A 13,291-nucleotide genomic window follows, 5' to 3' on the forward strand; every position below is an offset into this window, starting at 1 on the left:
TCAGGAGACGCACTTGCTGGGTAACCACTGTCCCTTCCTGGCACGCTATGGGTATGACAGAGTGTGGCACTCTGGCTTCGCCCGGGGCTCCCGTGGGGTGGCTATCCTTTTGAAGCGCACCCTTCCCATTGTGCTTACACAAGTTATTCATGACTCTCAGGGAATGTCAGTGACCCTCTGTGGCTTGCTGTGTGGTAATCACCTTAATCTTGTGTCCATGTCATCACCCCCTTTGATGCTCCACGACGACCCTGAAACACTCCACCGCCTTACTGGCCACCTTGCCACTAGGCTCCACCATTATCGGGGCGATTTCAACGCGGTTTCTTCTCCGCACCTTGACACGACAGGCCCCCCGTCTACCACTAGACTTGCGCAAGCGAAACAATTAGCAAACTGGTCCAAGTCGCTGGGCCTCTGCGATGCATGGCATACCTGGCACCCTCGCACCAAACAATTCACGCACACCTCTGCAGCACACAATACGCAGGCGCGCATAGATGCGATTTATGTCACTTCGACTCAAGATGTCCGCATCCTCCCTAGAGGTATCTCCGACCACTCTCAGGTGCTTCTTTGCACGGGGGGCCCCTCCCTCATTGGCAAGCCTGATGTGGAGAATGGGAGGCGGGCAAGGCCACCATCCGGAGCTGCGCTAAGGGCCAACTCAAGTGTCAGCGACAGGCGCAACTGCAGCATATCACCTCGCGGGAGGTGCAGGCGTTGCGTCTCGAGCAATCCCCTCCTACTGCCGATGACACTTCCTGAGAACGAAAACTCGCTCATCTTCGGGCGGAGATCCGGCAGCTTTAATTAGATGCCGCCAACCTCCTCTGGAGGTCCGCAGTAGCAAGAGTATATGGCTGGGGCAACAAGAGTGGCACGATTCTTCACAGTCTAGCCATGTATCCTAGGGCGAGCAACATTATCCCCAAAGTAGTGGACCAGGACAGGTCGGCGCACCAATTCCTGTTGGCGATGGCTCGCACCTTTGCCGCCTACTATCGTCAGCTCTATGCGGAAAGGACGCCGGTACTGTCGCTCTCTGCCTTACTGGAAGCGGGAGGCGCTTCGCCTTCCTCAGATGGACTCTGCCGCCCAGGCGGATTTAGACCGCCCTATCACCCATGAAGAGATTAGCGAAGCAATAACCCTTACCTCGGCGGGCAAGACCCCTGGCCCTGACGGCCTCCCTCAGGAATACTATGCACTGTTTCGCGAGACTCTCGTCCCACGCCTCGCCGACTTGTTCGACGAAGCGTTAGAGAAGGGTTCCTTCCCACCTGAGATGGATATGGCCACCATTGTGGTTCTCCCAAAATCTCAACCGTCGTCTTGTCGTTGTGCAGACTACCGTCCCATCTCTCTTGTCAATGCAGAGGTTAAACTCTATGCCACAATTCTCACCCAGCAGCTGAAACCCTACCTGTCCATACTGGTTCACCCAGACCAATGCGGATTCATGCCCTGCCGTGGCACTCAGCACTGTCTCCGAAGGCTGCATCTGGCCTTGGCTCACCGTCACTTGCTCAATCCCTATTTGGCAATCCTCCTCGTAGATTTCGAGAAGACCTTCGATTCGGTGGATTGGAGGTACCTAGATGATGTGCTGACCGCAATGGGTTTCGGCCCCCACTTCCGAGATCTGGTACGCGTCCTGTATGCCCAACCCCAGGCGCGAGTCTTAGTCAATTAGGTCTTGTTGGAGGCCTTCCCCATCCAAAGGGGAACGAGACAGGGAATAGCCCCCTTTCGCCCCTTCTATTTTACGCCCTGGCGATGGAGCCCCTGGCGTCCCTGGTGCGGACCAAGGGTCGCGTTTGAGGATGGGAATGGCCCAACACGGAGGCAGACAAGATCACTCTCTACGCGGACGATGTCCTAATCTTTTTAGCTGATCCCGCTCAGTCGGGTCCTCAGTGCCTTCAGATCCTGCAATCCTTTGGGCAGGCCTCCAGCTGAATCCCGACAAGTCGGTCCTTGTCCCTCTACACTTGTCTAGAGACTGCTACGACTGGCAATCCACCATACCGATGCGACGTCAGTCCTTCAAATACTTGTGGATCTGGGTTGCCCTTCTCCCTGAACTGGTCCGGTCCCTCAATGTTACCCCATTGGTGAAGAAGGCCAAGGCAGACCTTCAGAAGTGGCAGGCGTTACCTCTGAATCCCCTGGGAAGAGTCGCCCTGTTTAAAAGGATGATTCTCCCCAGGTTCCTATATGTCCTCAAAACACCCCCTTATGTATTCCTGGGGCCTGGTTTAAGGAGCTGGACAGTAAGTTCCTCTGGGGGTGGGAGGGGGAGAGCATGCTTGGCCCTGACCTTATGCCGGATTCCTTCATTCAATGGGGGCATAGGGATGACACACTTATACCTGTACAACTTGGCTACGCGCTTACTCCCCATACATGATTGGTTTAATGGGGGCTGGTCCGACCCGGCCTACAGGCTTGAATTGAGCGAGTTAGGTTTGTCCAAAATCCAGTCACTGATGTACGGGGAGTCCATTCCGTCCATCTTACCCGATGTAACGCGCTCCGCGCTGTTGGGCTGGCGGGCAGTTCTGCGTCATACTCAATGGACACACAAACTGACTCAGTGCACGCCTCTCTGGCATGGCACTTGGCTCCGAGAGGTCAGCGGGCTGCAGGGCTTTAGATCATGGGACCTTATAGGAATTTCGCAATTGGGCGATTTGTGGACGAGCGGCCATATGCGCTCCTTCCAAGACCTCCGGACCCGATATTCCCTGCACCCAACACAATTTGACAAATATTTGCAGCTGCGACACGCCCTCCACGTACACATATCGGATGAAACAAGGATCCCTGATGACAGCCCCCCGAAGAGCAGACTATGTTTGGGGACCTGGGGAAAGGGGGTATTTCCCGTATTTACCGGACACTGGTTAACAACACCCCAACCTCACTGGATCGGCTTAGAAGCCAATGGGAAGAGTGGGTGGGTACTCTAGATGAGGAGGATTGGTGTGACGCTCTCATGGCACCCAAGACGGTTACTGTATCAGCTAAACTCCGCTTGATCCAACTATACTATTTGCACGCTGCCTACCTAACCCCAGTACGCCTCCATCGGGCGGGCTTTTACCTGAGCGCTTCCTGCACAAGGTGCGGCCATGACCTAGCTGATGTTTTCCACATGGTGTGCGCATGTCCCCATTTGGCACGGTTCTGGGGTGACATTGAAGAAGAGCTCCCAGAAATGTTGGGGTGGGAAATCACTCATGACCCACGACACACACTCCTTGGGATTACGGATGGGCTGGATGGGTCTAGGAATGAAAATAAAAATTCAACACGGCAATGGTAGTGGCCAAGTGAGACGTGACTGCATCCTGGAAGTGTCCAGAACCGCCTTGCTCTGGGAGGTGGCGGAAGGGGGTGGACTGGTGTGCTACACAAGAAAAAGCCATGTACGAAGCGCGAGGTTGTCCGAAGAAGTATCACAGGGTATGGGGCAAATGGTTGGGAGTCATGGAGTAGTTAAAGCTGTGGGTATAATCTATATATCTATTTGTACCTTAGGGGGTCCGAAACTATGGAATGGTCATGTATTTGGCAGTATATTGCTATACTCAGCGTCCAATGCTGATTCGCTGGTGTTGTTTATTGTCAAGCCAATAAAATTGCTTATAAAAAAAATAAAAAAATTGCAGATTTATGTTGCGTCTTTGGGTCTCATGAGTAGTAAACATGAAGGGAGTAATCCACATAGTGTGATTTGATGAATGATTTCTTCACCTATGATTACAGTGTTACGAATGAGGATTTGAAATTGTCCAAACCTGTATTTTTATTTTACAGACAAAGCATCAACATTGCCACATGAACAAAGAAAACTACATGCAGAAAAGGTGAGAGAGCCTCTGTTGCATCATGGTCAGGTAGACCGCTCCTCCTCAGTTTGCTTGTTTGCTAGCAGATACACCTTGTTAAGTATGACGTTGGCTAAAAAGGTATAGTCAGTGCTTAATTTGTAAAACAATAGGTGCCAGGGCCCTTGCCAGGAGGCCACTGCAGTTTGCATCACCCATTGACCAAGTCAGCACGGCCAGTGACCGTACCAACACAACTACTAGTGTGACTATTCGGATAACCTTTTAGTGGACTCTCTCCTTTCACAGCACAGCTCTGTCTGGTAGCTGCTGCTGATCCAGAGGTCGGGAGTTCTAGGCCCCCCTCCACCTGCTGGCTCCTAACTGCGCCTCATCTCTGGTGGTCTGTGGTAGAGTGTCACTACTCTGCTGCTGGACTGCGCTTCTCTCTCTATATATATCTCTCTATCTCTCTCTCTCTATCTATCTCTATCTCTATCTATCTCTCTCTCTATCTCTCTCTCTCTCTATCTCTCTCTCTCTATCTCTCTCTCTCATCTCTCTCTCATCTCTCTCTTATCTCTCTCTCATCTCTCTCATCTCTCTCTCTCTCTCTCTCTCATCTCTCTCTCTCATCTCTCTCTCTCTCTCTCTCTCTCTCTCTCTCTCATCTCTCTCTCTCATCTCTCCCTGCCCACCGCCTTTTTGCTTTGCTTTCATTTTTTTCCCGTTTTCTCCTTCGTCACCGCTGCCCTCCCCTGCGGCCCTGTCCCCCTCCAGTGTCCTTTCCTAAAGGCAAGCACATCTGCGCCTGAGCAGCGCCCAGCACCAGGGACCCAGGCTCTTGCCCTTCACACCACTACAACACCAGCACCTTCCTCACCCTCAACCCTGGACGCCACCTGCCACCTAGCGTCACTGAAGAAGACCCATGGACCTTTCACCTGCCGGTACTGCAACCACGTCTACACCCACGGTAACACGCAATTTCCTCTCATCTCCCCACCCTGCCAACCAACAGCACACCCGGCTGGCTCAACGGCATCCTCCTCAAACGTACAAACACGCCACAGAAATCTGGGTACTCCTCGACGCCTTCTCTCCCGACCTCACCTTCCTCATGGAATCCTGGACCAACCCTACTTCTGGAACGGATTCCCAATCGCCATCCCCGATGGCTACAAAATCACCCACGAGAACTGCACCGACAGTCCAGGTGGAAGCATCGCCATCGTCCCAAAGAAAACCCTCCGACTGACCGCGCACTCAAACGACCCAATGACAACCATAGAACATCTCCACTTCCAGATTCAGACTAACCCCATGACCTTCCTCCGCGGCACACTTGTCTACTGGCCCTCCAGCCCCCGCCATTCACCAACGCCATCGTAGAACTCATCGCAATGCCGTCATCTGTGACAAGTTACTGGACTGGATCGACTCCTTCCTAACCGGCCGAACACAGCGAGTAAGACTACCCCCGTTCCTCTCAGGACCTGCACAGATGAGCTGCGGAGTGCCCCAGGGCTCCTCCCTGAACCTCACATTCTTCAACATCTACATGGCTCCCCTCACAACCATCGTCAGAAGCCACGGCCTCAACATCATCTCATACGCTGACGACACCCAGGTGATCATCTCCCTCATCAACGAACCCACAACCATCAACTTTCACAACGTAATGAAGGCAGCCTCTACCTGGATGTGAGATAGCTGCCTCAAGCTCAACTTGGATTAAACCGAAGTACTCATCCTGGGATCCACTCCCTCAGCCTGTGACGACTCCTGGTGGTCCGCCGCGCTACGATACCCTGCCACCCCCACAGACCACAACATTGCCACATGAACAAAGAAAACTACATGCAGAAAAGGTGAGAGAGCCTCTGTTGCATCATGGCCAGGTAGACTACTCCTCCTCAGTTTCCTTGTTTGTTAGCAGATAGACCTTGTTAAGTATGACGTTGGTCAGTGCTTAATTTGTAAAACCATAGGTGCCAGGATCCTTGTCAGGAGGCCACTGCAGCTTGCATCACCCATTGACCAAGCCAGCCCGGCCAGTGACCGTACCAACACAACTACTAGTGTGACTATTCGGATAACCTTTTAGTGGACTCTCTCCTTTCACAGCGCAGCTCTGTCTGGTAGCTGCTGCTGCCCCTGTTACAGCGGCTGACCCAGAGGTCAGGAGTTCTAGGCCCCCCTCCACCTGCAGGCTCCTACTTGCGCCTCATCTCTGGTGGTCTGTGGTAGTGTCACTACTCTGCTGCTTGACTGCGTGTCTCTTTCTCTCTCTCTCTCTCTCTCTCTCTCTCTCTCTCTCTCTCCTTCTCTCTCTCCCTCTCTCTCTCTCTCCCTCTCTCTCTCCCTCTCTCTCTCTCTCTCTCTCCCGCTTTCCCTCTCCCGCTCTCCCTCTCTCTCCCCCCTGTCCTCTCTCTCTCCCTCCCTCATCAACTTTCACAACGGAATGAAGGCAGCCGCTACCTGGATGTGAGATAGCTGCCTCAAGCTCAACTTGGATTAAACCGAAGTACTCATCCTGGGATCCACCCCCTCAGCCTGTGACGACTCCTGGTGGTCCGCCGCACTAGGATACCCTCCCACCCCCACAGACCACGCATGCAGTCTTGGCACCATACTGGACTCCTCGCTCTCAATGAACTGCCAAATCAATGCAGTGTCCTCTACCTGTTTCCACACGTTCCGTCTGCTTCAAAAGGCTTTCAGATGGCTCCTCACAGAATCCAGAAAGAGGGACCCAAGCACCCATCACTAGTAGACTGGACTACGGCAATGCACTCTATGCCTGCTGCACCCAGCGGCAGCTCAGGAAAATACAGTACGTCCAAAACGGCACATCCAGACTGGCCCTCGACATCTCCCGCTGCAGCCACATGACACAACACCTCGGAGGACTTCACTGGCTCCCAGTCAACAAGTGAATCACCTTCAAACGCCTCATACATGCCTACAAAGCACTCCATGATGTAGGACCAGCATATTTCAACCACTGCCTCAACTTCCACACACCTGCCAGACAGCTCCACTCCGCCCAACTTGCCATAGCCTCCGTCCCACGGATCCACAAGATCAGAACCAGAGGAAAATCCTTCTACTACCTCGCTGCCAAGAACTGGAACACCCTGCCCCACCACCTCAGGCAATCCACGTTGTTGACACAGTTCAGGAAGGACCTCCAGACCTGGCTCTTTGACTGAACTACACCCAGATGGACCAGCATAGTTTCATAAGTGTTCATCACACTGTATCACTTCATCATTGGGTTTCACAACCTACGGGATACTGAGCCTGCAGAATATGAGATATGAACACATCTGTTTACAGCCATTATTGGCATGTTTGGAAGTGCTCTGTTTTGGGGCATGTGCAAGAGATCATGAATATGTGACATTCCATCTAGTCCAGCTTTCAACCTGACTTGTACTGTAGGTCAGTTCATCCACTTCTCTTATTCCCTGAGGTTCTTTAACCAGCAGACTGTCGTACAACTTTGTCATGTGATATATATATATAGATATATATTTATAATAATAAAAATATAATAAATTAATATATAAATATACTTTGTAATGTGTTTTATATATATCTATATAGATATACAAATATCTATATAAAAAAAAAAATACAACAAAGTTGAGGTGAACTCGAACACTGACAGCGGGTCTCGCATGTTTTCTTTTAACCACCAGCCTGTGAAGAAGAATGGAAAATTCGAAACGCATCAGCGTTATGGTGGAGACTGTGAAAGCATATCAGGAGGAGAAAGCCTTCATACCTGTGATGTGGGCTACGCTTGAGGCCCTCTGTCAGTGTTCGAGTGCACCTCGGATCAGTATTCAAGCAGGAGCCTAGATAGATAGATAGATAGTGTTGGAAACAGCCCACTCCCACTCCGCAGGGTGGTGGTGGACTCCCCGAACACACTGTGGTAGCTTGGCTCGAGTGGTCAGGAAACAGGCGCAGTGCTAAGCATACAATATACCCATACAATAACCATGCGTGCATCCGTTCCAAAAACGACTCTACACCGTAAAAATTATGAAAATATGTTCTCTTTATCTTTCTTCTCTTAGTTGCTGATTGGGAAAATAAATAACAATCACAATATATACATTTTTAAATATAGCAGGTCAAATAAATATTTGCTGTTTGCTGAAATAAATAGGGGTGATTATAAATAACAGGGCATAAATACAAGTGCAATATATACAGTCAATTAAATACTTTGAGGTAATAAATACTGTATCAATAAATACTGTCCCAATAAATACTGTACACCAACAAGTCCTGTGGACCTATAAATTCAGTGCAGCAATAAATAGATAAGAACTTAATAAATACAGTATCCCCAATAAATAATTAGAAGTATACTGTACACTTTGTGAATCAGATGGCACTTCAATTCTTAAGGGCTGAATTGGCCCAGGCACAGCTTGTAGGGTGTGAAAGGCTTGAGGGGTACTACTCCCTGGCTGAGGCAAAGGCTGAGGCCTAAACTGAGGTAGATCAAAAAGGGGGGAAATTCCAATGCCCTGGCTTCCCTCTCCACAGAACCTCTCTAGGTTAGTCCCAGTTCACCCCAGGCACAGTCAGGTGGGTTTCAGCTCCTCCCTAGCCCCTTAGAGTAGTCTCTCAGGTCTCCACAGGGCCTTAGGCGCCCTCTACTCCACTTACTGCCCTTTTCTGATGTTCCGACGCCGCTGGAGTCGTGTCGACGCCGTGAGGCGGTTCCGGTTCGGTCTCGGCGGCCTCGGCACAATGTCAGTTCTTTGACGACGCCGGTAGGCGGTTCCGGTCCGATGTCGGTGGCCTCGGTTCGAACTCGACCTCCGATTCGACGGCGTCGGGCAGTCTCTTCACACGATGTCGACTTCGGGCGGCTCCGGTCCGACGGCGCTCTCGGCTCCGATGACGTCGGCCGGCCTGGCCTCGCTGTCGACTTCCGGCGACTCCGGGGTGCGATCCTCACCCCCGACCTCCGGTGCTCCTCCTCACAGGCTCCGGGCGACTCCGGAGTGCGATCCTCACTCCCGACCTCCGGTGCTCCTCTACCTCGGTCTCCGACGACTCCGGAGGGCAGACTTCACCCTTCCGATGACGCCGCTCGCTCGACCTCGGTTCACCTCCTACTCGACCCTTGGTATTCCACTCGACCTCCGCCGGCGCCCTCTTATGACCTCAGGCGGCTCCGGGTACGACGTCTGCTACCTCAGTCAGCGCCGCTTCTCCACCTCGGGCTCCAGGTCTTCGGCTACTCGACGCCAGGCTCCAGGGAAACCAACTCTCAGGTCAGAATCTTGCTATTCTCTTGGTTCTAAGGCCTGTTCCTGCTGTCCAGGTCCTTAGGATGGGTTTCTTCTTTCTTCTTCCCACACAGGGCTATAGGCTGGGATCCATCAGCTGGGACAAGTATCAAGGGTGGGTTTATGGACCCCACTCCAGGCACAAGTTTCCACCCCTGCTGCTTCACTCCTTCCTCCTTCACTCTTGTGCTCCTCTCTCTTCACCAGTCAGGTGCCAACTGCCAGCTCCAACTGCCAACTGCCTCTCTTATCCTCCCAACATTCTAAACGGTTTCCAACTGTCACACAGTTCTGGAATCTCCTGGAAGGTTCTGGAAGGTGCTGGTAGGTTCCAGTGGATGCTGGTGATGTCATGGGAGGCCACCATTTTGTGCTTCAGGCCCTCAGACAGAAGTTTCAGGGGTAGCTAAAATGGCTCCCTGAATCTGTAGCAACACTAAAAAGAAGTCTGGTGGTTCCCAAAAAGGAAAAATTCAAACAGGGTTTGAGGCAAAAGTGGGACAAAATAAATAATGATGAGGAGGGACCACCCAAAGGGCTGACAGGTCTAACACGCGTCCCCCCCAGCTGAAAGTGGGGAGAGCTACCCAACCCCTTGGGAGTTCTCATCACTAAGGCGGAAATACCTTGAGAGACCGTCTGCGTTGGCGTGGTCCACTCCAGGCCGATGTTCCACCTGAAAGTCCATCCCCTGTAGGGAAATAGACCACCTCAACAACTTGGGATTCTCCCCCTTCATTTGCATCAGCCAACGAAGGGGTCGGTGGTCGGTCTGAACTAGGAAGTGCGAGCCAAACAGGTATGGCCGCAACTTCTTCAGAGCCCATACCACTGCAAAGGCTTCACGCTCTATTGCACTCCACTTCTGTTCCCTGGGAAGTAGTCTCCTGGATAGGAAGACCACGGGTTGATCCAGACCCTCTTCGTTGAGTTGCGATAACACTGCCCCAATGCCATGTTCTGATGCATCTGTCTGGACAATGAACTTCCTGGAAAAGTCTGGGGCCCTTAAGACCGGGGCCTCGCACATGGCTTTCTTCAATTTCTCAAAGGCTTGCTGACAAGCCTCCGTCCAGACTACCCGTCGAGGTTGCTTCTTGGACGTGAGCTCCGTGAGAGGGGCTACGATGGTACCGTACCCCTTCACGAAGCGGCGATAGTATCCCGTGAGGCCCAAAAATGCTCGGACCTCAGTCTGTGTCTTGGGGGGTTCCCAGGCCATGATGGCCTCGATCTTCGCCTGGAGGGGTTGCACCGTTCCCCTACCCACCAAGTGTCCAAGGTACACTACCGACCCCTGCCCGATCTGGCACTTGCTGGCCTTGATCGTCAATCCAGCTTGTCTCAGGGCCTGGAGAACAGCTTGCAGGTGCTGCAAGTGATCCTCCCAGCTGTTACTGAAGACGGCTATGTCATCCAGATAAGCAGCAGAGAAACTCTCCATCCCGGTGAGGATCTGGTTTACCAGGCGCTGAAACGTGGCAGGTGCGTTCTTGAGCCCAAAGGGCATCACACAGAACTGGTAGTGGCCATTGGGCGTGGAGAAGGCTGACCTTTCCCTTGCTCCATCAGTCAACGAGATCTGCCAGTACCCTGAAGTAAGGTCAAAGGTACTTAGATATTGGGCAGCTCCCAGCCGGTCAATCAATTCATCCGCCCTAGGGATCGGATGAGCATCAGTCCTTGTCACTGAATTCAGTCCCCGGTAGTCCACACAGAACCTCAGTTCTGGTTGGGCACCCGGTGGTGTAGCTTTTGGTACTAGCACCACCGGACTGGACCAGGGGCTGCTAGAAGGTTCAACCACTCCTAGCTCCAGCATCTTAGTGACTTCACTATGAATGCTGGCCTTCACCTTGTCAGACATCCGGTAGATCTTGGACTTCACAGGTGGGCTGTCTCCTGTGTCCACGTCATGGACGCACAGGTGAGTCCTACCTGGGACAAGGGAGAACAACGAAGAGTACTGCCCCAAGACCTGGCGACAGTCCTCCTGCTGTTCAGGAGTTAGGGATGGGGAGAGAATCACTCCCTCCACCGACCCATCCTTTTCCTGAGACGCAAACAGATCAGGGAGAGGCTCGCTTTCCACGTCCTCTCCTCCGTCAGTCACCATCATCAAGATGACTTCGGGCCTCTCGTGGTGGGGTTTGAGGCGGTTGGCATGCAGCACCCGCAGGGGCTGACGAGGGGTCTTCAGGTCCACCAAGTAGGTAGCCTTACCCTTCTTCTCCAACACCTCAAAGGGTCCTGACCAGCGATCCTGGAGGGCACTAAGCTCTCCAGGTTCGATCACCCACACCTTCTGGCCAGGCTCCAACTCCACCGGGTGAGCGTTGTGGTCATACCACGCCTTCATCACTGCTTGGCTGGCTTCCAAGTTGTCAGAGGCTTGCTTCCACAACTTAGCCATTTGGCTCCGGAAGGCCAGCATGTAGCTCACCACATCCTGGGGAAGCTTTCTGGGAGTTCTTTCCCATCCGTCTCTCACCAGGTTAAGAGGTCCGCGTACAGGGTGCCCATACAGAAGCTCGAAGGGGCTGAAGCCCACTCCCTTCTGTGGCACTTCCCTGTAAGAAAAGAGCAAACAGGGTAGGAGGACGTCCCATTTCCTCCGCAGGCTTTCAGGCAGACTTCTGATCATGCCCTTCAAGGTTTTGTTAAACCTTTCCACCAGACCATTGGTCTGGGGGTGGTAAGGAGTTGTGAACCGGTAGGTCACTCCACACTCCTTCCACATTGCCCGCATATACGCTGACATGAAGTTGGTCCCCCTGTCGGACACAACTTCCTTGGGAAAACCCACTCGGGTAAAGATTCCCATCAGGGCCCTTGCCACAACAGGTGCTGTTATGGTCCTCAGAGGTATTGCCTCTGGGTACCGTGTGGCATGATCCACCAGAACCAGGATAAACCTGTGACCAGCTGTAGTTGGTGGATCTAATGGACCCACAATGTCGATGCCCACCCTTTCAAAGGGGGTGCTAACGACAGGAAGTGGTTCCAGGGGAGCTTTCAGCTTCACCCCTGTTTTCCCACTGGCTTGGCAAGACACACATGTCCGGCAGTAGGTATCGGACGACACTTTCATCTGAGGCCAATAAAAGTGTGGGACAAGACGGGCGAAGGTCTTGTCTTGCCCCAGGTGTCCTGCCAATGGTATCTCGTGAGCCAACTCTAACAGGAAGGCTCGAAAACGTTGAGGTACTACCAAGGCTCGTGACGATCCATGTAGGGGTGCCTTGGGTTCACTGTAGAGGAGGCCATCCTCCCAGTAGACACTGTAGTTCCCTTCAACGTTCCCTGCTGCCTGGGCTTCGGCCTGTCGCCTCAGCCCCTCAAGGGTAGGGCACTCCCTCTGGCCCTGGCAGAATTCCTCCCTGGACGGGCCTCCCTCCACGTGCCACTCGGCCGGGATGGGTAAGTCCTCCAGGTTGGTAACGTCCCCCTCCGCAGACTCCTGGTCCACCACCTCCGGTGGCCTATCCGTCCTACGGGGTGGAGACGCCGAGGCAGGCTCCTCCTGTCCTCGGTTCTTCCCTTGACTGGCAGCTGGCTGGGCCTTTGTTCCAGGCTCCAGCCGGAATGAACTCCCTCTTCGGGTAGTCTCGGACCTTGTGCTAACACAGGCCCAGTCAGGTGTACCCAGCATCTCGGTATGAGTCCGGTATTCCACCTCCTTCCAAGCGTTGTGCTCCATGTCATTGCCCAGCAGACAATCGACTGGCACGGCAGGGCTTACGGCAACTCGAAGTGAACCTGCAACCCCCCCCCATTCAAAGGGAACCTCAGCCACGGGATAGTGACCGGTTCTGCCGTCAGCCATCGCGGCTGGGTGGAGTACATCGGGAATGACTTGCTCTGGAGACACCAGTTGGCTACGTACCATAGTCATACTGGCTCCTGTGTCTCTCAGAGCCTCCCCTCTTTGGCCGTTGATGGTGATCCACTGCCCATACTTTGCAGTATTTGCGGGCACCTGGATCTTAGGAACCATCTCCCGTTCTCCCAGGGACACTAAAGTGACACCCGCCCACTCCCTTCCCTTAGTTAAGGGCATCTCCTCCCCGAGCACTACACTAGCTACTCCGGGGGGCTTTCCTCCAGTGGGAGGGGGTGAGCGTTTCTGACACT

General features: G+C 53.1%; 1 protein-coding gene across 1 annotated transcript in view; it reads left to right on the forward strand.

Annotated features, from left to right (window-relative positions):
• Positions 1 to 13,291, forward strand: part of AAGAB (alpha and gamma adaptin binding protein) — a 206,363-nt gene that overhangs the window by 175,939 nt on the left and 17,133 nt on the right. The window contains exon 9 of the mRNA XM_085644601.1: positions 3,826 to 3,875. Coding sequence (XP_085500727.1) covers positions 3,826 to 3,875 — 50 coding nt within the window. The remainder of the gene's footprint in view (positions 1 to 3,825; positions 3,876 to 13,291) is intronic.

The sequence above is a fragment of the Triturus cristatus genome, chromosome 3_1, assembly GCF_964204655.1.
Source record: "Triturus cristatus chromosome 3_1, aTriCri1.1, whole genome shotgun sequence".
In the NCBI taxonomy this organism is placed as follows: domain Eukaryota; kingdom Metazoa; phylum Chordata; class Amphibia; order Caudata; family Salamandridae; genus Triturus; species Triturus cristatus.